Source organism: Acipenser ruthenus, chromosome 12, assembly GCF_902713425.1.
Source record: "Acipenser ruthenus chromosome 12, fAciRut3.2 maternal haplotype, whole genome shotgun sequence".
In the NCBI taxonomy this organism is placed as follows: Eukaryota; Metazoa; Chordata; class Actinopteri; order Acipenseriformes; family Acipenseridae; genus Acipenser; species Acipenser ruthenus.
Window position 1 is genome coordinate 27,380,085 of NC_081200.1, and position 21,790 is coordinate 27,401,874.

A 21,790-nucleotide genomic window follows, 5' to 3' on the forward strand; every position below is an offset into this window, starting at 1 on the left:
TTATTCTATCTGGAGTAGTGGTAGTGAATGTCTGCATACCTTATTCCAGCCCAACTACTGGGCATAGGATTTAGGTCAGGTGACACCTGCACACTCCAATGACTTTACTGAAGTTTTGTTCACTTCCACAGATCCTTTCTTGGATCAGAAAATAGGGGACGTCGCTGCACTGTTAATAAGATAAAGCCAGCTTTAGAGGGTTTTCTAAGAATTATAACCAAGTACCTTGCTTTCATGGGCGTATATGAATTAAATGTATATGAATATATTTAATATAATAGATTTAAAACTGCCACACATTTAAATATATCAGTTTTTTATTAATTGTGTCTTTCATGTGAGTTTATTATGCCTTCTTTAAAAAAAATAAAAAATAAATATAACAGCTTTACTTAGAAAATAATGACGACAAACTTCTTTTAATATTTGTTGTCATTCATTAACCATTAAGTCATTCATTAACCACAATTATTGAAGCATGTAAAAAGAAATCAGTTAACCTTTATGCAAACACAAGGAACCATCTGTCTATGGACACATATGCACATTACATTGTAAAAAAATCAGCTGGCCTAATGTATCTTTCATTTTGAAGACATGTGCCCACATCATGTTTTGATCATAAATTATACTGATAGATGTTAATTGAGGATATTACAAAATAATAGGTTATTTGTATCATATGTCTTAGAAGTGTAGCACTGTACACTGTTAAAAGTTGTTGTTTTGTAATATTAACATTTACAAGCAGAAAAGTATGTGGCTCCCAAATAAGATTACTTCTAATCAATATATTTATTTACTGGATAACAAGCCAAAATATTTTTATTCACTTTTGGTGACCAAGGGTAAAGTAGTAATGTATGCCAATTTGCCACAAATAAAAAGGTCCCCAGGGGTTACTTTTAAATGATGGAAATTAAATATGGGGGCTACAGATTTCATATGGTGTTGCATATGAATTATATATGATTCTTGCCAACCTGAATCCATGTCTTCTGAGGTGGAAACGTGGTCAAGGTAGCGAAATTAAAAAGGAGCCTTTTACAATTACAAGCTCTGCATCATGTATTTTAGGATTGAGACTTTTTTTTAAACTATATGAACATAGTTTAGATATTTTATTTAATCTCATGTAAAACTACAAAATTATATCGCCTTAATAGTAGTACAGTATTTCATGTTAGATTTTGAAATGTCACATTTTTCGTTAAGTATATGGATAATTACAAAGCGGTCAATGTGTTAACATAACATTATTCAGCAGGTTTCACTCAACTTTATGAAACAAAATGTGCTAATTCTATAGGGTGGTGCAAAACTGCTGGCCACAGCTGTACTGCAGGTTGTTTCTCCCAAGTTAATTTATAATATAGACATGTTTTATTTCCTTTAAGAAAATATGCCGATTCTTCCATTGACCAAAGCTTAGACAAATACCTACCACATTGTACTCCAGCTGGTGTACATACAGTACAGTACACGTGTCTGACATGACTCGTTGAGTACGTACCTAAACTGCGCCAGTTAAACTGTATGTGACTGCAAGTACGCAGGGTGCCAAATGGAATATCAATTCAAACCTGCACTCATGGCTTGTGCGTACGGAACAGTTTTATGTGTGTTCAAGTCTAAATAATGCAGAAGTACAGTTATGTGCTATGCAATGACAGCTTTGGAAGCTTTTGTTTGATTTTAAATACAACCCCCCAAAAGTAATAATATGTTGGATAGATAATTCAAAATATGATTCTATTTAAACAAGAGAAAAATAGTAAAATGTAGTTTTCTGTAGTGATAGAAACATTTTTGTAATCAAAGTACTATAAACAGCCCTTCTTGGGCAGTGACAGGTTATAATTTCAGTGACATGTTTTCTCATACAGTATCTGCATTACTCTCCATTCCTCTACTCTCTGCTGTCAGCAGAGCTGTTTTTTAACTGCATACCGATACACATGATTGGCTAGCCAGCTGGCCCCAGCTCAGAGACTACGGGCTATAAGAACAAAGCTGACTGAGTGGGGAAAGACAGACACAGCAACAAAACAGTGATAGACTGGGCTCACCAACTATCATTTTACATTTACTTTTGAGAATTATAATAACCTAACAACAAAATGTGCAAGGGACTTGCTGCATTGCCTGCAACATGCTTGAGAAGGTATGGTTTTTGTTTTTCTCTATTTTTAAAGTTAATGACACTGATGGTTTGTACTTTGCATATTTCAGTAACCAGTACTTAATTATTAGATTAGTTGTGTATTTATGCTAATCGGTATACAGCATGCATGATTGACTATACATCCCTAAAACCTCTTTGTCCATTTGTATGTTTTATTAGATAAATGTGCAATACTTCTATTTTGTAAATTGAAAATGAACAACTTAAATGGGACCTGCCTAGACCAAATATAAATATATATTTTACAAATGCACATAGCAAACATTTAACATATTATGTGCAGTCTATTTAAGTGCTGAAAAGAAACCCAAAACAAAACTATACCCCACAGTGCTGTTCTGTCTGTATGTTTTTAATATTAATGAGAACATGTGTTGAATTGTTCTATTTTAAAAAGCAGCTACATCATGTTTTGTGGAAAGTGTGAAGCAAACTTATGAATTATTAAACAGTAATCTCATATGTATTTGCAACATTTTTTTAAATGTTTTATTTATTTAATACAATGATAGAAACAATTTCACATCTTCGGGAGTTGATATGCAAAAGATAATTCTTTCATACATATTCAAACCCTTGGCTTAAACTACAGCCGATGCTAGTCCTTTCTACCAGAACACTCATATAGAGAGGTACCAAGCCTTTAAAACCCTTAAACACAAAACAATTCCAATGGAAGAGCCAACAGTTCATAAGTGAGTCAGCCTAGTTTTATGCACATATGACAATGATGTGTCAAAGGGGAACACTATAGAACATATCTGCAGCATGAATTATACAGTACATCTAATTTATGTAGGAACTGCTTACAAGCAAAATACAATTGCCATAATCTAAAACAAGGAAATACAATTGCCATAATCTAAAACAAGGAAATATTAGCAGTCACATTAACCTACTAGAAAGGGAAAAAGCCATCCTGTTCCTAAAAAGAAAACCTAATTTAGGTCCTATCTTTCCAACCAATGATGCTCATCAATCCATATACCTGGATACTTTCTCTAGTAACTCACCATGTAATGTAACAATAACCCAAGACAGATTTCCAATCTCTCCTGTTAGAACAGAACAACATTGTTTTTGACTTCAATACATTCAGTAATAATCTGTCCTGAAACAGTCTGTGCTGTAAAATATAAAATCCATCCTGCAAATCTCTCTGTACAGTGTCCTACCATATACACAATGGTGGTATCAGCATATAAGTGTATACTAGTATAATCCAAATCAAGTCCCAGGTCATTTATATAGAGGGTAAAAAGGATCAGTCAAAGGACAGAACCCTGAGGTACCCCCTTACATAGAGGTTCAAAAGTGGTAATACTCCTAACAGCTCTTATTGCACGTGTTCAGTCTTTTAGGTAGTACTTGAACCGATCCACAGCCCTTCTAAGCAACATATTTTGTTACACAGAATTGTATGATCTATAGCATGTCTTTTGATAGATGAAGTAATAAAGCACCAACACATTTACCAGAATCCAAAGCAAGTGTTACACCATTAATCATCTTCAGAATTGCAGGGAAATCCAGATTGATGATCTGCTCAGGTGTTATTCTGTTCTAAGAAACTCTTTAGTTGTTTATTTACTAAACTCAAAAATACTTTTTGCAATAACTGGAAATACGTCAGATATGAGATCTAGTGTCATTTTAATAAATAGTATATATAGAGAGTAATAGATGGGTGAGTTACAGGAAAATAATTTCATCTAGGGTTTCTGTGACGTCATAAATTATGAGACTGAAGGTCAAGTCATTTACAAACTGTCACAGAAACCCGAGATGGAACTGTTTTCCTGTAACTCACTGAACAGGCCCATCTATTATTTTTTATAATACATGGATACCCTTGTGATGCTAATATTAAAGAAGATGAGGTTCAGCAGTACAGTTGTTTTTTTTTAAAACGTAGTGTTTCAGTGCTCTACAGAAGTTCTATGTCGTTATCTGTTTCTCCAGTTTCTCTGAGATACGAATGTACCAGCTTTACATCTTTTTTTTAACGTATTCTCATTTTGTTGCTCATTAATGAGCACTTCTGTACTGTGGGTGTTGTCAAGTGATTGAACACGAGACATTTTGTGTTTGAATTGAAAGTGATGGTCTCGAGGAGTCGAATGGGTCAAAGTTCAAGTATATTTTCCTCTGGAGGAATTATCACTTTTTGATGTCACTACTGTGGTATTATGCCTTTTTTTTAGAATGGCTCAGGATGCAAATATAGCCTTCATCTACATATATATATATATATATATATATATATATATATATATATATATATATATATATATACAGTGCCTTGCGAAAGTATTCGGCCCCCTTGAACTTTGCGACCTTTTGCCACATTTCAGGCTTCAAACATAAAGATATGAAACTGTAATTTTTTGTGAAGAATCAACAACAAGTGGGACACAATCATGAAGTGGAACGAAATTTATTGGATATTTCAAACTTTTTTAACAAATAAAAAACTGAAAAATTGGGCGTGCAAAATTATTCAGCCCCTTTACTTTCAGTGCAGCAAACTCTCTCCAGAAGTTCAGTGAGGATCTCTGAATGATCCAATGTTGACCTAAATGACTAATGATGATAAATAGAATCCACCTGTGTGTAATCAAGTCTCCGTATAAATGCACCTGCACTGTGATAGTCTCAGAGGTCCGTTTAAAGCACAGAGAGCATCATGAAGAACAAGGAACACACCAGGCAGGTCCGAGATACTGTTGTGGAGAAGTTTAAAGCCGGATTTGGATACAAAAAGATTTCCCAAGCTTTAAACATCCCAAGGAGCACTGTGCAAGCGATAATATTGAAATGGAAGGAGTATCAGACCACTGCAAATCTACCAAGACCTGGCCGTCCCTCTAAACTTTCAGCTCATACAAGGAGAAGACTGATCAGAGATGCAGCCAAGAGGCCCATGATCACTCTGGATGAACTGCAGAGATCTACAGCTGATGTGGGAGACTCTGTCCATAGGACAACAATCAGTCGTATACTGCACAAATCTGGCCTTTATGGAAGAGTGGCAAGAAGAAAGCCATTTCTTAAAGATATCCATAAAAAGTGTCGTTTACAGTTTGCCACAAGCCACCTGGGAGACACACCAAACATGTGGAAGAAGGTGCTCTGGTCAGATGAAACCAAAATCGAACTTTTTGGCAACAATGCAAAACGTTATGTTTGGCGTAAAAGCAACACAGCTCATCACCCTGAACACACCATCCCCACTGTCAAACATGGTGGTGGCAGCATCATGGTTTGGGCCTGCTTTTCTTCAGCAGGGATAGGGAAGATGGTTAAAATTGATGGGAAGATGGATGGAGCCAAATACAGGACCATTCTGGAAGAAAACCTGATGGAGTCTGCAAAAGACCTGAGACTGGGACGGAGATTTGTCTTCCAACAAGACAATGATTCAAAACATAAAGCAAAATCTACAATGGAATGGTTCACAAATAAACATATCCAGGTGTTAGAATGGCCAAGTCAAAGTCCAGACCTGAATCCAATCGAGAATCTGTGGAAAGAACTGAAAACTGCTGTTCACAAATGCTCTCCATCCAACCTCACTGAGCTTGAGCTGTTTTGCAAGGAGGAATGGGCAAAAATTTCAGTCTCTCGATGTGCAAAACTGATAGAGACATACCCCAAGCGACTTACAGCTGTAATCGCAGCAAAAGGTGGCGCTACAAAGTATTAACTTAAGGGGGCTGAATAATTTTGCACGCCCAATTTTTCAGTTTTTTATTTGTTAAAAAAGTTTGAAATATCCAATAAATTTCGTTCCACTTCATGATTGTGTCCCACTTGTTGTTGATTCTTCACAAAAAATTACAGTTTCATATCTTTATGTTTGAAGCCTGAAATGTGGCAAAAGGTCGCAAAGTTCAAGGGGGCCGAATACTTTCGCAAGGCACTGTATACAGTACTGTGCAAAAGTTTTAGGCAGGTGTGAAAAAATGCTGTAAAGTAAGAATGCTTTCAACAATAGACATGTTAATAGTTTATATTTATCAATTAACAAAATGCAAAGTGAGTGAACAGAAGAAAAATCTACATCAAATCAATATTTGGTGTGACCACCCTTTGCCTTCAAAACAGCATTAATTCTTCTAGGTACACTTGCACACAGTTTTTGAAGGAACTCGGCAGGTAGGTTGGCCCAAACATCTTGGAGAACTAACCACAGTTCTTCTGTGGATTTAGGCAGCCTCAGTTGCTTCTCTCTCTTCATGTAATCCCAGACAGACTCGATGATGTTGAGATCAGGGCTCTGTGGGAGCCATACTATCACTTCCAGGACTCCTTGTTCTTCTTTACGCTGAAGATAGTTCTTAATGACTTTCGCTGTATGTTTGGGGTCGTTGTCATGCTGCAGAATAAATTTGGGGCCAATCAGATGCCTCCCTGATGGTATTGCATGATGGATAAGTATCTGCCTGTACTTCTCAGCATTGAGGAGACCATTAATTCTGACCAAATCCCCAACTCCATTTGCAGAAATGCAGCCCCAAACTTGCATGGAACCTCCACCATGCTTCACTGTTGCCTGCAGACACTCATTTGTGTACCGCTCTCCAGCCCTTCGGCGAACAAACTGCCTTCTGCTACAGCCAAATATTTCACATTTTGACTCATCAGTCCAGAGCACCTGCTGCCATTTTTCTGCACCACAGTTCCTGTGTTTTCGTGCATAGTTGAGTCGCTTGGCCTTGTTTCCATGTCGGAGGTATGGCTTTTTGGCCGCAAGTCTTCCATGAAGGCCACTTCTGACCAGACTTCTCCGGACAGTAGATGGGTGTACCAGGGTCCCACTGTTTTCTGCCAATTCTGAGCTGATGGCACTGCTGGACATCTTCCGATTGCGAAGGGAAGTAAGCATGATGTGTCTTTCATCTGCTACAGTAAATTTCCTTGGCCGACCACTGCGTCTATGGTCCTCAACATTGCCCGTTTCTTTGTGCTTCTTCAAAACAGCTTGGACAGCACATCTGGAAACCCCTGTCTGCCTTGAAATTTCTGCCTGGGAGAGACCTTGCTGATGCAGTATAACTACCTTGTGTCTTGTTGCTGTGCTCAGTCTTGCCATGGTGTATGACTTTTGACAGTAAACTGTCTTCAGCAACCTCACCTTGTTAGCTGAGTTTGGCTGTTCCTCACCCAGTTTTATTCCTCCTACACAGCTGTTTCTGTTTCAGTTAATGATTGTGTTTCAACCTACATATTGAATTGATGATCATTAGCACCTGTTTGGTATAATTGATTAGTCATACACCTGACTATATGCCTACAAAATCCCTGACTTTGTGCAAGTGTACCTAGAAGAATTGATGCTGTTTTGAAGGCAAAGGGTGGTCACACCAAATATGGATTTGATTTAGATTTTTCTTCTGTTCACTCACTTTGCATTTAGTTAATTGATAAATATAATTTATTAACATGTCTATTTTTGAAAGCATTCTTACTTTACAGCATTTTTTCACAGTACTCTATATATATATATATATATATATATATATATATATATATATATATACTCGATCACGCTTCCCCTAGTGCAAAAGATATGAAACACTGTCTTGGCATCTTTTTACAAAAGCCAGAATCGGTATGTGATCCAAATGGAAACAGCAAGAAGGAAAAAGCAGCTGGTGCAAAGAAGTGAGTGCTTAAATAAAGACTGGAAGCTACAGTATATCTATTACAATGTTGTTGCCCGTTCATAATAGATAGAGGTAACAGATTCACATTTTGTAACAGTAATACGCCTGATGTGATGCTGTATATTTAACCCAGTGTGTTTTTATAGGATTGGTTTATACAACACCTGTAACAATTTAATGTTTGCCCCTTCTTGTAAGAATATATGCCCTTTAAGTTGTGGTTAATGGGCAAACCATAGAGAGAAAATAACTAACTTCAGACTCCCCATACAGTAGCCTATAGATGATTTAAGAACCATTTAAGGCACATAGAGCCTCATTCACTAAACAGCAGTAATGTGTTTTGCATGCAGTAAGCCCCTTTACTGTGTGCTTTGTACACCTGCTGTATTCACTAACCAGTGGCAGGCAAACTAGCCTGTGGAAAAAAAAAGTGTGTTAAAAGTACTGTGATCGAGTCATTTAAATATAATGAATAATGTTAATGAATGGAAATGGATTGTAGCAATCCGGGGTAAACAAAAGGGAAGCAGATGACCGCTGCAAGAGCTCATTCAGGTTTTATTGAGCACTACATATAAGCACACCACAACACAGCCCACAGCAGCGTGCAAGCTGCCCCTTTATAACCCCAAACCCTGCGCAAACATGTTACATTTAGACATAACCAGACACATTATTGGACAACATTCACAAGCACACTGGGACCATGACTCGATCACGCTCCCCCCCGCCCCACTGGTGCACTCGTTCACATGCACAGGCACTCAGGACATTGACAAAACACACACCAGCGACACAAAACCATATAACACATAACACAAATAGTCCAGATCGCTACAGTATTCAAATTACATCGACAAAATACCGCAAGGGAGGTATTTGATATGCAAACCATATTCACTTAAGGGCGCAAATTTTACTAGGTGCCTCAGCGTGTGTTAAAAGTACCGTTTATTGAAACCAGGCGGTGTCACAGAACCAGCAGAAGACGAGAGCGAGAAGAATAGTCATGGAGACAGTATTTCGGACCAGGCAGTTACTAGGACTGTGTGAGGAGGAGGTAATAACTAGATACAGATTGAGCACAAATCATACAAGCCTTATATATAGGGCACTGGAAAATTCATGATATTACAAATTTCACAGAAATCGCGTATTTGACTGCCTTCTTTGAAAAAATATGCATTTTATTTTTCTTACAGTATTTTACATTACTGTACTCTTCACCTCCCCTGTTCATTTCATACTTTTATCAGGTAGAAGCATCGCTACCCGTACACGGTCTGGCGTCAATGTCGAGCATTTGGTTACCAAGGCAATGGGGTGAAACAAATACGGGCTTCATGATTGGTGAATTCCTCATACTGTGTATCATCGAGTCAGAAGCAGGAAGTTTAAAATGGTTGTTTAGCTAGTGTTGATTTATTAGCTTGCAGTGTATGATTAACATTAAAAATACAGACATCTGACAAATCAAGAAAAGCAAAATTAATTTCAACAGAAGGTCACATTCAGAGCTACGAAAAGGACTTTGCATGCAGATGGTGGGATTCTGTTTTGCTCAACTTGTAAGTGTCTTTGAATCATCTAAGAAAAGGTACAACTGACAAGCATCTTGACAGCGCAGCACACAAAAACAAGAAATTCAAACTTGAAGTTCAGGCTAAACAATTATCGAACAAGCAGGTCACAATCACAGGATTGTTTAAAAAGAGCACAGAAAGTGGAGAAACTTGTAACGTCAACACTTTTGAATTAGTGGAAGGCTTTGTGCAGCGAACATACTGATACAACAGCTGGTTAATGAAATATTAAAAAACTTTGTATTAAGAAAAATCCCAAATTGTGGAGCTGTGCCTAACAATGACACACACAGACCACAGTATATCTCCCTACAGCTCTCGAAGAATATTTAAATTGAAAAACTAGCCACTGATGATGATCAAGACAACTGTGTTTTGTACATTATTTTCATCCCACAGAGCTTTACAACTGCTAATTCAAAGAAACTTACTGCTTACTTAGTAGATACACTGCATCTTGACTCACACAATAGAAGTAGGTTAGACTATCATTAATAATGGCATTGTGAAGAATGGCATTGATTTCAATTGTGTGTCTGCCTTTGTAATAATAGACAATGTACAGAGGGAGAAACACTAGCTGTTTACGTCTGTGCTTAGTCGTATACAACCTTTCTTTTAATTAATATTTTTTTATCGCTCCAGTGGCATATATGATGTTATATTATTTACTAATAATTAACAGCATCTGTGTGGGACAGGCTGGCTGGGCAGTGACGTCAGACAGAAGCAGTAACTGAAAATACTGACACCACGCACTGCAGTTTGAAAATAATATTAAGACGCGGCGGTGCCGTTTATTTAAATACAAAAATAAATCAAATATTTTTAACACAAAAACACTTGCTCACAGAGCAAAATAAAAATGTTAAAAAAAAAAATCACGAACACAAAATAAACTGCTCAGACTGGGTAATCGCCTTCACTGAACCTACGGTAAGTTTTAGCACTTTGATTCTCCACTCGCTCTCTCTAGGATGGGTAAAGTACTAGGCACCTGGCGATTTTTCCTGTATGGCGAACACTGCTCAGAGCGCTCTGTGATTCATGAACTTGGCAGTTTTCAACAATTAAATACAAAACAGTGAAGCACCATCTTTCTGTATTTTGTAGAAATATAAATACTCCGGTAAACATAAATAACATTCATAATACTCATAGTTTGAAGGTTTGTGTTTTATTTCCCTTTAAAAACTGCCATTTCTGAAAAAAAAAACACTGTCTCAAGCATATTCAAACTGGTAGAAAATGAATAAAAATATTAAATTAAAATCTAAAACACACATTTAAGTATAGTATAGTAACTGAAGAAGACATAACATGTGCAATGTAATTTATTTTTGCTTGTAGTACTTTCTCGTAGTGATCTCAAAACAACGCATCATGGCCAAACCTGTTTTTCTGACAGTGCAAAATAGGCGTTTCGAATGGGTCCGCGGCACCGAGTTTTATTTTTCAACACTTTTTTATCGGTTGATGAGTTCTTGTCGATTTTGATTCATGTTTGTGTAATAAATTAAAAATAGACAGCCTAAGCTTTCTGCCAGTGTAGACCCTAAAACGTACGTCATACAGAAGGGCGTTTTTTCCGTTTTATTTCCTTTACGCGATGATTTCGTAACCTAAACCAATCAGGGCTGAGCTGAGACTTAAACTATTGATTTTTGAATGTGTCTATAATAAAAAAGTCATTTAAATCAAGAGCCAATCATGGTCGACATTTTAGATATTAGGGCGTTAACATTGTACGCACTTGGTGACAAACTTGTAATTTTTGAACAGTTGGATGTGATGCAGCAGTGATGCGCCGCAGAGAGAGTTTTGAGTCAGACACCAGCATTCTAACAGCGAATAGTATGCGGGAGCAGTAGATCAGTAGTTATTGTACAGAATTAGGAATAGAGTTTATTAAATTTATTAAAGTTATTACATTCTAAAAATGTAAATGATAAATTAGATGTACAGCGGCTCCAGCAATGCTGAACATGAACTAGGTAATTTAAAATACGCTAGTACAGTAGTTGGTATAATAGGTAAACAGTTAAAAACTATAGATTAATGGGGGTATGACACAGATCTGACATATGCTTGTGTGTGCCTGTCATTAGACTGCCATTTGAGCTCATATCTCCTGTGTATGTTGAATATTTTTAGGCTTGGTAGTTTTATTATAGTAGTTTTAACAAAACTTCAGCAAATGGTCAATTGCATATTAATTAAATACTTATTTAATTTATTTAACCATTGTTTTAAACTACTCAACTGCAACAAATAGCATGATACCAAATTATATATTATGCTTTAAATATATCAACTTTATATAAATTACAAAATTGCAATTGTGTAACAATTTACAAAAGTTTAAATTAGATTAATATATTAATAAATTAAAAAAGCTAAACAATTTATTTATATACAAATAATCACATTACCTGCCTTTTCAGTGGCAAATGCACTCTTTACAAATTCTTAACATGCAAAACATTGTTATGGTGACTTTTGACAAAAGTCTATACTATAACACATATTGCAAAACTGGAATAATTTCTTAACAGACAAATAAAAACGCTTTTAAACATGCTATAATATTTTATGTTTCGATACATTATAAACAAAACCCTTGCATTTAAAAATGACCCCTATACATTTTTTGCAGTAAAGATTTACTGCACGCCTTCTGGGCAGTCCTGACAGATGGGAGAGATGCGTTTTTAGGGGCAGGCTGTTGCATTAAAAGAAAAACTAACTTTCAATTTAAAAACACAACCAAGCTTTGAGTAAACTTTTTTCTTTAAAGTTTTTTTTTTTTTTAAATTTAGTGGAAAGCTAAAGTCAGTAGAGTGCAACACTTAAATCCAAGATGGCCGCCGAGGAAAAAAGCGTAGCAGGATTTGGTCCTTAAAAAAGCATTTCTACACGTTTTAAATCATTTTTTATATATTTTAATTTTAGATATGTTTAAGTTAAGTAAAAACTGTTAATAATAACCTATTTTTTGTTGTTGAAATCTTATATATAATTTAAAAAAAAAAAAAAAAAAAAAAAAAAACGTACCCATCCTACTCTCTCTCGTTCCTCCTCTGTATTCCCACACCGAGTGCAGCGAGCTGCAGGCTTTTATGCAGGTGACCACCTCCCGATTTAGCAACAAATTAATCACTTAATTAATTCGGGAGATGGCCACCTTCTGCACGAGGTTATTAATTATTCCTGGCAGAGGACGAGTAGTAATCTCCCCTCTGCCAGAACACGTTTTAAATAAACAAAACAAAACCGCACACCGCCTCCCCGTCATAAATAATAAATACATAATAAATAAATACAAAAACAATACCGACGGCGCTTCGCTGTCATATAAACACAATAATAAATAAATCATAATAAACAAATGCAAAATAACACAGGGGCGGAGGGGGGAACCCTGTTCTAAAAGTAAAATAAACAATTTTTTTTGTCATTTTTTGTCATTTCAGGTTCGCAGTTAATGTTTCTCCCATGTTTAATATTTTGGGATTAAAGGCAGCAAAATAGGCTATATAAATTACACGACCATTGTAATTAATTTGTCAACATAAGTTTTAAGGTTTTACAAAACTCGAAAATGTTTCTGAATATGTCATTCAAGATTTTTTTTTTAAAAATCTATTTTGTCTGCTTGTTACTTTTTTTGCAGCCAACACAGACCATTTTAAACGACTCTTGTTTCCAACAAAAGCTTATTACATTTTTTAAAAATTGTTTCAACAAACGAATGTACATAGAGAGAGGTGCAGTCATAAATACAAGCAATCAAATGACATCTAATGTTAAAAAGTTATGTTTTGCCAAACACATTTTCAAATGTAAATAGTTAACTTTTAATTGACTGAGCGAGTGCTTTGCTGACTCTTGATTAACATTACAAAATAAATCAGAGGGAGATCAAGTTGAACAAACAAATATGTATTTGATTTGCAGAGTTAAACATAAACTTTCCATTAACAAACACTTTCTCTGCTTTGACTGTCTCGCAGGACGCTGTGGTTTGGAACAAGACCCCCGCCCTCCTCCTACGGAGCGCATTTATTTTGTCCTTAATGTTTCATTGAAGTTAATGTTCTCACTGATTCAGCACCAAAAAGCCTTTCATAATTCCCCACCACTTATTCTGCTAATGCATTTAGCTTTTGGTCATGCGTTAATTAAGAAAATAACATCCCAGCATGCTTAGGGTCATGTATAAAAATGCTGGACAGGCCTGGTTGCCTACAATTATGACTAGCATGGCTGCAAGAGGAGACCTCAGTGACTTTGAAAGAGGGGTCATTGTTGGGGCGCGTTTGGATGTGTTTAAGCTACTGACTGTCTCTGTCGAACCGAATACTGTTTTGTTGTTACCCGTATTTTTATTCATTTAACTGATTTGTTTTTAAGCTACTGACTGTCTCTGTTGAACCGAATACTGTTTTGTTTTTACCCATATTTTTATTTTCATCAGCAGACGCGCTCTGGATGCAAGTACAGTGCTGACACTCCTGCAATTATATTAAGCGAGGTTTCATGTAAATGTATAAAGAAAAAAGGCAGTGAATATTTTAGCACTTCTGTAAAAAGACCTTGTACGGAATTAAAATGAATGGACATAAAATAGTCATTTTTTTGTAACAATTTAATTGGTTTAAAAACAAACAAATTGGTCGTTCTAAATCAAATAAATATTCAGTATAACTGCAACAATTAGAATATATGTTTTGAAAACATCAAGGTATAAATGCAACAATTGGAATATACGTTTTGAAAACATCACAATTTCACCTGCAAAGCATTGTCATTGATGCAGCAAAAATGCTGAAATATGTTATGTAGGTAATGTTTTTGTTTCAGAGCCTAGTCAAAACGTTGCCATGATAACATTTCTGCTGCGAGATCAGGTTGATATATATATATATATATATATATATATATATATATATATATATATATATATATATACACACACACACATACACACACACTTCCGTGCAATGTGACAACTTACAAATGAATAATTTACCTCGCTTTATTTGTGCATATAATTGCGGTAATTCTGGTCATTTACCGCTGGTTAGTGAATGAGGCCCATAGTGTATAATGTCCAGAAATGTTTGTCCAGTTGAAGTTATGGTTCAATGTAAGATCATTGGAAACTACACCTAATTAAGGATAATTCTGCAGTCATATATCATTTTGGAAATCATTCATTCCACACAAAACTATCAAACTAATTGTTGTGATTATACGCATCTATGTTTGTTGCATAACATTTAGAAAACCTATAATGTTTTTTAATATATATCTCTATAGGATCAGTGCTGAAGAAGTCCAGAGATGGGGTGAATCCTTAGAAAACCTGATAAAAAATGAGGGTAAGTATTTTGAATTGGACTGAATAGATGTAATAGGTTACCCTGCATTAAAAAAACAACTAAGCAGTGGCCCCTATCCGCTAGTTTTAGAACACATTTCATGTAGCCTAAATAATGTACAGTAGGTGTATGCCACATATGTAGAATTCGGTTTTATTTTAAGAATTAAGAACAATTAAGATTTATTTATATGCTTTGTGATGGGAATTTTCCAATATAAAAGCCATGTATGTAGAATCTCATACAGTAGTCCTCACATTCATTGTATAAATATGTGGTATGACTTTGGTAGAGAAATGTTTGTCACTATTTACATAGTCATTGATAGGTGAAATAGTAGCCGTATCAGTCCAGAGATGATAAGACAAAGGAGAGGTGATACTTTTTATTGTACTAACTAAACAAGAATAGGTATCACCTCTCTTTTTCGTTCACTATTTACACAAACTCAAATAATACATCTCATCCATTAGAAAACCTGTGTTGTGTTATACACTGTTATTCATACATGACACTTTCTGTCACTTAATCAGCTGCTTTTCCCAGAATGACCATTGTGCAAATATTATAAAGTGTCAATAAGGAGGCTGTGTGGTCCAGTGGTTAAAGAAAAGGGCTCGTAACCAGGAGGTAAACGGTTCAAATCCCACCTCAGCCACTGACTCATTGTGTGACCCTGAGCAAGTCACTTAACCTCCTTGTGCTTCATCTTTCGGTTAATCAGTCTCTGTAAGCCGCCTTGGATAAAGGTGTCTGCTAAATAAACAAATAATAATAATCAATATACATAGGTGTAATTGTACTATTCAAATGACTATGGTCCTGTGTAAAGAGATAAGCACCAACTTTGCAGTAGGATGACTTATAACCTTGTAGTAAATGAGTTTACAATTTGAATATACTGTGAAATGGGAGTAATACATAGATGCTGGCAAATAGAATCTTGCTTTATAGAGTCCTTGTCCTCCCAAAGTTTGCACTGGGAAATTACTGTCTTACTATCATTTTTTTGATAGTAAGACAGTAATTGCCCCCCCTCATACAAATGGTGCACAATATAACTACATCCCAAGACCAGTTTGGCAAATGACACACATAACCTTTTCGATTTCAGAGTGATCTGGATTATTTGCAATCCATTGCTATAGAGGATCTCTAGAACTTGTGACCTGAGTTCCGGTGGACCTGTTGGCTAATTCTCAATACAGAGAGAGGTTCTCATGATCTTAATGTGTAGTACGTGTCCACAGTCTGTCCTGGGTGGCCCTAGAACTAGCTATTTGCTTATACTGGCAGCTTTTCAAATAGAAGCATGTGGGGTTATGTTATGAAGGATCACTGACCTCCTGAGAATCATTCACATGGTAGCCTTTCCATTGCAGTGCTCCCTTGATCTATTGACTTTGAATCCCTTAGATACATGGAGAGGTCTTCATGCATTCCTTTTACATTCAAAGGCTTTCGTGGTTTTTGGATTGAAGATAATGCAATTTTACATTACTTATGCTATCATTCAAAATGAGACTTTGCAAACATACATAACCTTTGCAGTTTTTCTTCTGCAATGTTAATTTGGTTTGATATGATAACTTAACATTGATCTTTTTTTTTTTTTTTTTAGATGGCCTGACAGCTTTTATCACTTTCCTGATGTCTGAATTCAGTGAGGAGAATATAGAGTTCTGGGTGGCCTGTGAGGACTATAAGAAAATTAATTTGCCAGCCAAACTGACCCCCATGGCAAAGAATATTTATGAACAATATGTTGCAGTTCAGTCTTGAAAAGAAGTAAGTGTGTGTGTGTGTGTGTGTGTGTGTGTGTGTGTGTGTGTGTGTGTGTGTGTGTGTGTGTGTGTGTGTGTGTGTGTGTGCTCTAATAGCAATAGTGGAACTTAGAGTTAAACAAATTAACAACCTAGTTCCACTTGTTTTTAAGAGATTGGACCAAAAAAGATCTAAGACAAAATGAACTAAGAAAACAATTATATTGCTTTCTATTGCTATTTAAGTTTTTTTTCCCCATTAGATTAATAAAAACCTTTTTTACTTAAGTAACATACTTAAAATAATACATGTTGTAGGACTTCTACTTTTATTTTTTATTTCCACTAAAATGTTTAATGTTTTTGCATATAAAGGTCAACCTTGATTCTTCAACGAGAGAGGAGACCAGCAGAAACCTTTTCGAACCCACAACTGCGTGCTTTGATGAGACTCAAAGGAGGATCTTTCTGTTGATGGAAAAGGATTCATACCGAAGGTTCTTAAAATCTAAGATCTACCAGGACATTGGTACAGCAGACTACCAGCAGCAGTTTTGGGATCCAGAAGAGAGGAAAGAATAAGGTCACTGAATTCGACCAGCAATTTCCCCAGTGTGCATAAATCCTTTCTCTAAAAGAGCTTCAGTGTACATTGCGTTGCTACACAGCCAAACACAGTCATCACCCAGCCACTTCACAAATGTAAAATGTTGTGCATATACCAGCCGGTGTACTGATAAAACTCATTTGTCAAAGCTTACTTTTTTTATTTTATTTATTATTTTAGATAATGTCTTGTATTGCTGTCGAGAGGCTTATTACCTGCTGTGATGTACTGTGTATGTCATCTATGTATAACTCTGAAGACAAGTACTTTAATGCAACCTGTTTCTGTCATGTACAGTATATATGTTATACGGAACTTGTGTATCAAATTACCTGTTTGTGCTGCACTCATATTTGTCTGAGCATGTATACAATATTAAATGATCTAGTATTTATCCTGTTTGCTGTACAGTGGTTAACATGTGCTATAAGAATTTGTATGTGTTATTTATCACTAACTTTTATCTTATCATATTGGATTCTGTTTTTATTGCTTATGTATTTTTATATTTTGATAAAGTTTTATGTTGAAGTAAATTAGTGTTATTTATGCCTTTTTAAAAGTGCTTTTAAAAATAAGCATTTGCCATTACAAATTATGGACCTTTCAAAAATCCCCTAGGGTATAGTTTTAACATGCACATATAAGTTAAAGCTATATTAGGTTGAACAATATTACTTGTAAAATCTGAATCTGAGAATTTCATAAATGGGTTAACTCCAACCTGGTTGAGACATTCAATTGAATTAGCTTAAGCTGAGCCCTTGAGAGGTGACAGAGTCTACAGCTGAAAACTGCCATTGTACGATTTTGTGCAAAATGGGAAGCATAACTGCAGTCATTACCTGAATTACCATTACCTGTTTGTTATCCTGATAGAGATTTGATGCTACTTTACTCTACTGTGTTTAATAAGCCCTCTATGATGAATTGTAAGTGCTATTGTGCTTAAATGTTAGTCCATGAATGAACCTTTCCAAATGTTCAAATTGCTAGAGCTTGACTTATTCTGACTGTACATAGGGCTTAACTGAATTGCAATCTGGCATGAAATAAAACTATGTGTTTCTAACAGTCTCAGCTAATACCTTTCTTTATTGTGACAATGTCCGCTGTTGATAATACGACTACTTCTACTAGTGTATATCATATGCAGTACAAATACAATCTGTATACTTTCTTTCCAGTGTGTATTGAATACGTTTTGACAGGAGTATATTGTGTTAGATACATATGAAATGGTGCAGCTCTGGTTAATGCTACACTAGTTTTGCAATCACTCCTGGAGCGTCACCTTATTTCTCTGCTAGTGCATCTTTGCCCTGAACTGAACACCTGCTGTAGTTGTCCTGGTCCTCTAAAGCAACACTTTGAGCCCAGGCATCATGAGCCCAGATAATTTCCCTAGATACAGTAAGTAACCATGTGGCAATGTGCCCCGCCCCTGTGTGCAATTGTGTGTTATGTGTTGTATGTTGCGTGCGTGTGTTAATGTTGGTGTATAGTCATTGGTACATGGGATATAAACGGGTCTGTGTTTCACGTGTATTTAAAAATGTAGATTTGTATTAGGCACGAGGAGGGCACAAATCACTTCACGTGCTGGTAAAATGTAATGTGTGGTCACGGGAGTACACTTAACTAATTCACGTGCTGGGATTCAAGTGCGTAATTAATTAGTAATTGAATCCCAGCACAACAGTATATATAGATGCACATTTCTGTCACTCGGGGTTGGGTGTTCGAGAGTGGAGAACGGGTGAGGAGATGGAGGAAAGTTTAAGAAGGAAAGGAAATTAAACTAAAATAACCCTTTATTTTACTCACCGTGTTTGTTTGTCTCCGTGCACCGTTTGTCTGTGTAGTCCGTTTTGTTTGTCTATTTATTTTGGCGTGAAGTGCCGTGTCCTGTTTTGTGCTTGTGTTTTTGTGTTTAAAACCTTTTATTTTCTGTTCTGTTTATTAAATGCTGAGCGCGATCACGCGCTCAGCTTAACCAAAACTCCAAGTCTCTGTGTCTCTGGTCTGACGCCACCCACTCCGGCCGTCTTTGTGACAAACCATTATAACCAATTCTGAGAGCTGAAGCATCCATATTTAATATCCCTTCAGAATCATTCACTGGAAATGGTTCAGATCGCAACAGGACCAAACCGTACTTACTTGAAACTTTTAACATACAAAAAAGCAATTAATAAACTGATATACTCTCTAGCTGAATTTAAGTTAGATCCCTCAGCAATAAATACCTTAGACATACCTAACTTTGTTTTCAAAAGTAAGTCACTTTACAATTAGTTTAACTTCTAAAAAGTACTACTTTTCATTTTCATTTCTGACTTTGACAACTGAAATATTTATGAAATTTGAATAATAAACCATGTATAGCAGATTCCTTCAGTGGTAGCCATAGCCAGCTCGTCACCAGTTGCGATACTGTTGCAGTCCGATAATGTAAAAATGTTGCAAGCTTTGCAATCCCGTTTTTTCTGACTACAAATTGAATCAGCTGCACTTTGTTAGTTCTGTCACCAGGTGGCAAAAGAGAGAAGGAAATGCATTAAACAAAACAGCAGGGGGCGATGAGGACAATCTTGCATTTTGTCAGAGTGTAGCTAAACTGCACATGGTCTGGATATCAATTGATTGTTTACACTCATTCAGACGGGAGGAGTTACAGTTATTAAGTAAGATCAATATTGCAGGCTGTATAAAAAAATGTGTACAAATACCGCACAAAACACTCACCCTTTTTTTAAGCGTACAGGAGATGACCAGTCCAGCAAGAATCTGAAATGATCTGCAGCATCATTATTATAATATTAATGTAAATATCTATTTATACTGCCGGTACAGTACTTGTAAGCTTCCAACTATAATGACTCAGTACTCTGTATCAAACTAATATATAGTCCTGTTGAAAAATTAAAATCTGACTGTGCAACTGGATAAATATTTGTTTTACCTACTGCTGTTAAAACAGTAGGTTTCTAAGTATGGAATGTTTTGAATTGCAAAATGTTATTTGGACAACTGTTTTGATAAGACAATTCTTGATTTTAATCACGTATGGTTTTGTTTTGTTTTCTATTCCTTAGTGAGTGTCAAAAAGAGGCCACAGAACATATTGTTTCATATACAGTATAAATACATGTGACCTATGGAGGGAGTGGGTGCAGGAACTTCATGTTATTTTTATTTTGAAAACAGTGGCGGTGTTTACAAGCAAGTTTTAATCGCACTACTATAGTGCATTCATGACGTGTCACGCGCAAATGACTCATGATTGTGCTCGTTCCAAAAGTGCACGGCAAAAAAAGTGTGTGACTTAAGTGTCATTACACTTTGGTAAAGCACGGTAAAGTGCGCGCTACTTGGCCTAATTAGTCCCATAGCAACAAACTCCACAGTCGTGCAAAATACTTAACGATAGACTTTCATGAAATAACACGATGCCTCCTCCACTTCCCCTATGTAAAAGAACGCTCTTCTCTGGGATACGGTCTTTCTGTCCTCCTCTGTAGCGTAAGATTTTCCTTATCCCAGTCTTACTAATACAAATCAGTTAAATATCCATCCATCCATTATTATCAATCCGCTTCTCCTGATGAGGGTCGCGGCTAAATTATATATAAATGACATATAGAGATGTTGATTTATACCATTATTTATTCATTTCAGCGTATTATGAACGATGCATGAAAACTACTAGATCGTTATGACCAGCATTATTATCATAATAATAATACTATGAATAATGTAGCTTTTTTCCCGCAGGATGTTTCAAGCTTCCACCCCTTCTGACAGCACGCAACACCAGATTGACCAATTGTGATTTGTTTCACAGTCTCTGTTTTACATGTGAATCCTAAGAATAATTTCTGGAAAATAATAACATACCGCACATACCCACACTTAGCCTCAGCCATGCGCAAAAGGGCTTTATCTCCCCAACCACAGTAGCTAGAGCGTCCAAACCAACTTTAATGTGAAGAAGACCCATTGTGAATTGTTTCACAAGCTATCCTTTACATGTGAATCAAACAAATAAATTGTGAAAAACAATAACATACCGCATATACGCACACAGCCTACCTGACACGCGTAAAATGACTTTACCTCCTCAAACACAGCAGCTACAGCCCTCAAACCAGCTTTCATTTAAAGGATGCCAAATGTGAATTGTTTCGCAGTCTGTGTTTTACCTGTGAAGCCTAAGAATAATTTATGAATGCAATAACATATCGCATATACACACCACTGTCCCAGCGTCAATTAAAAGTGCTTGATATCCCCAACCACAACAGCTAGCATTTTCAAAACAACTTTAATTTAAAGAAGACCCGTTTTGAATTGCTTCACAGCTTCTGTTTTATATGTGAATCCTAATAATAATTTGTTCACCAGTGAGAAGAATGGCACACTAAAAGCATCTAAGTTTGAGCTGGAGAGATATTTGGAGGAAACACATACAGATTCAAAAAGGCAGGAGCCTATGTGAATTCCGTCAGACATCCCACCTATCAATCCACCAGAATACCAAATGGAGCACTGTGCACCTAAGTGGAAAGAAGTAGAGCAAGCTGTGAAAAAAGC

At 36.2% G+C, this 21,790-nt stretch overlaps 1 protein-coding gene across 1 annotated transcript; it reads left to right on the top strand.

Annotated features, from left to right (window-relative positions):
• Positions 1–2,030: 2,030 nt before the first annotated feature.
• On the top strand, positions 2,031–18,290 carry LOC117416969 (regulator of G-protein signaling 4-like). Its single transcript, XM_034028488.3, is given in 4 exon segments — positions 2,031–2,164; positions 14,763–14,824; positions 16,446–16,612; positions 16,963–18,290. Coding segments are annotated over 4 exon segments (480 nt in total). The 5' UTR covers positions 2,031–2,120; the 3' UTR covers positions 17,170–18,290.
• The last annotated feature ends 3,500 nt before the right edge of the window (positions 18,291–21,790 follow it).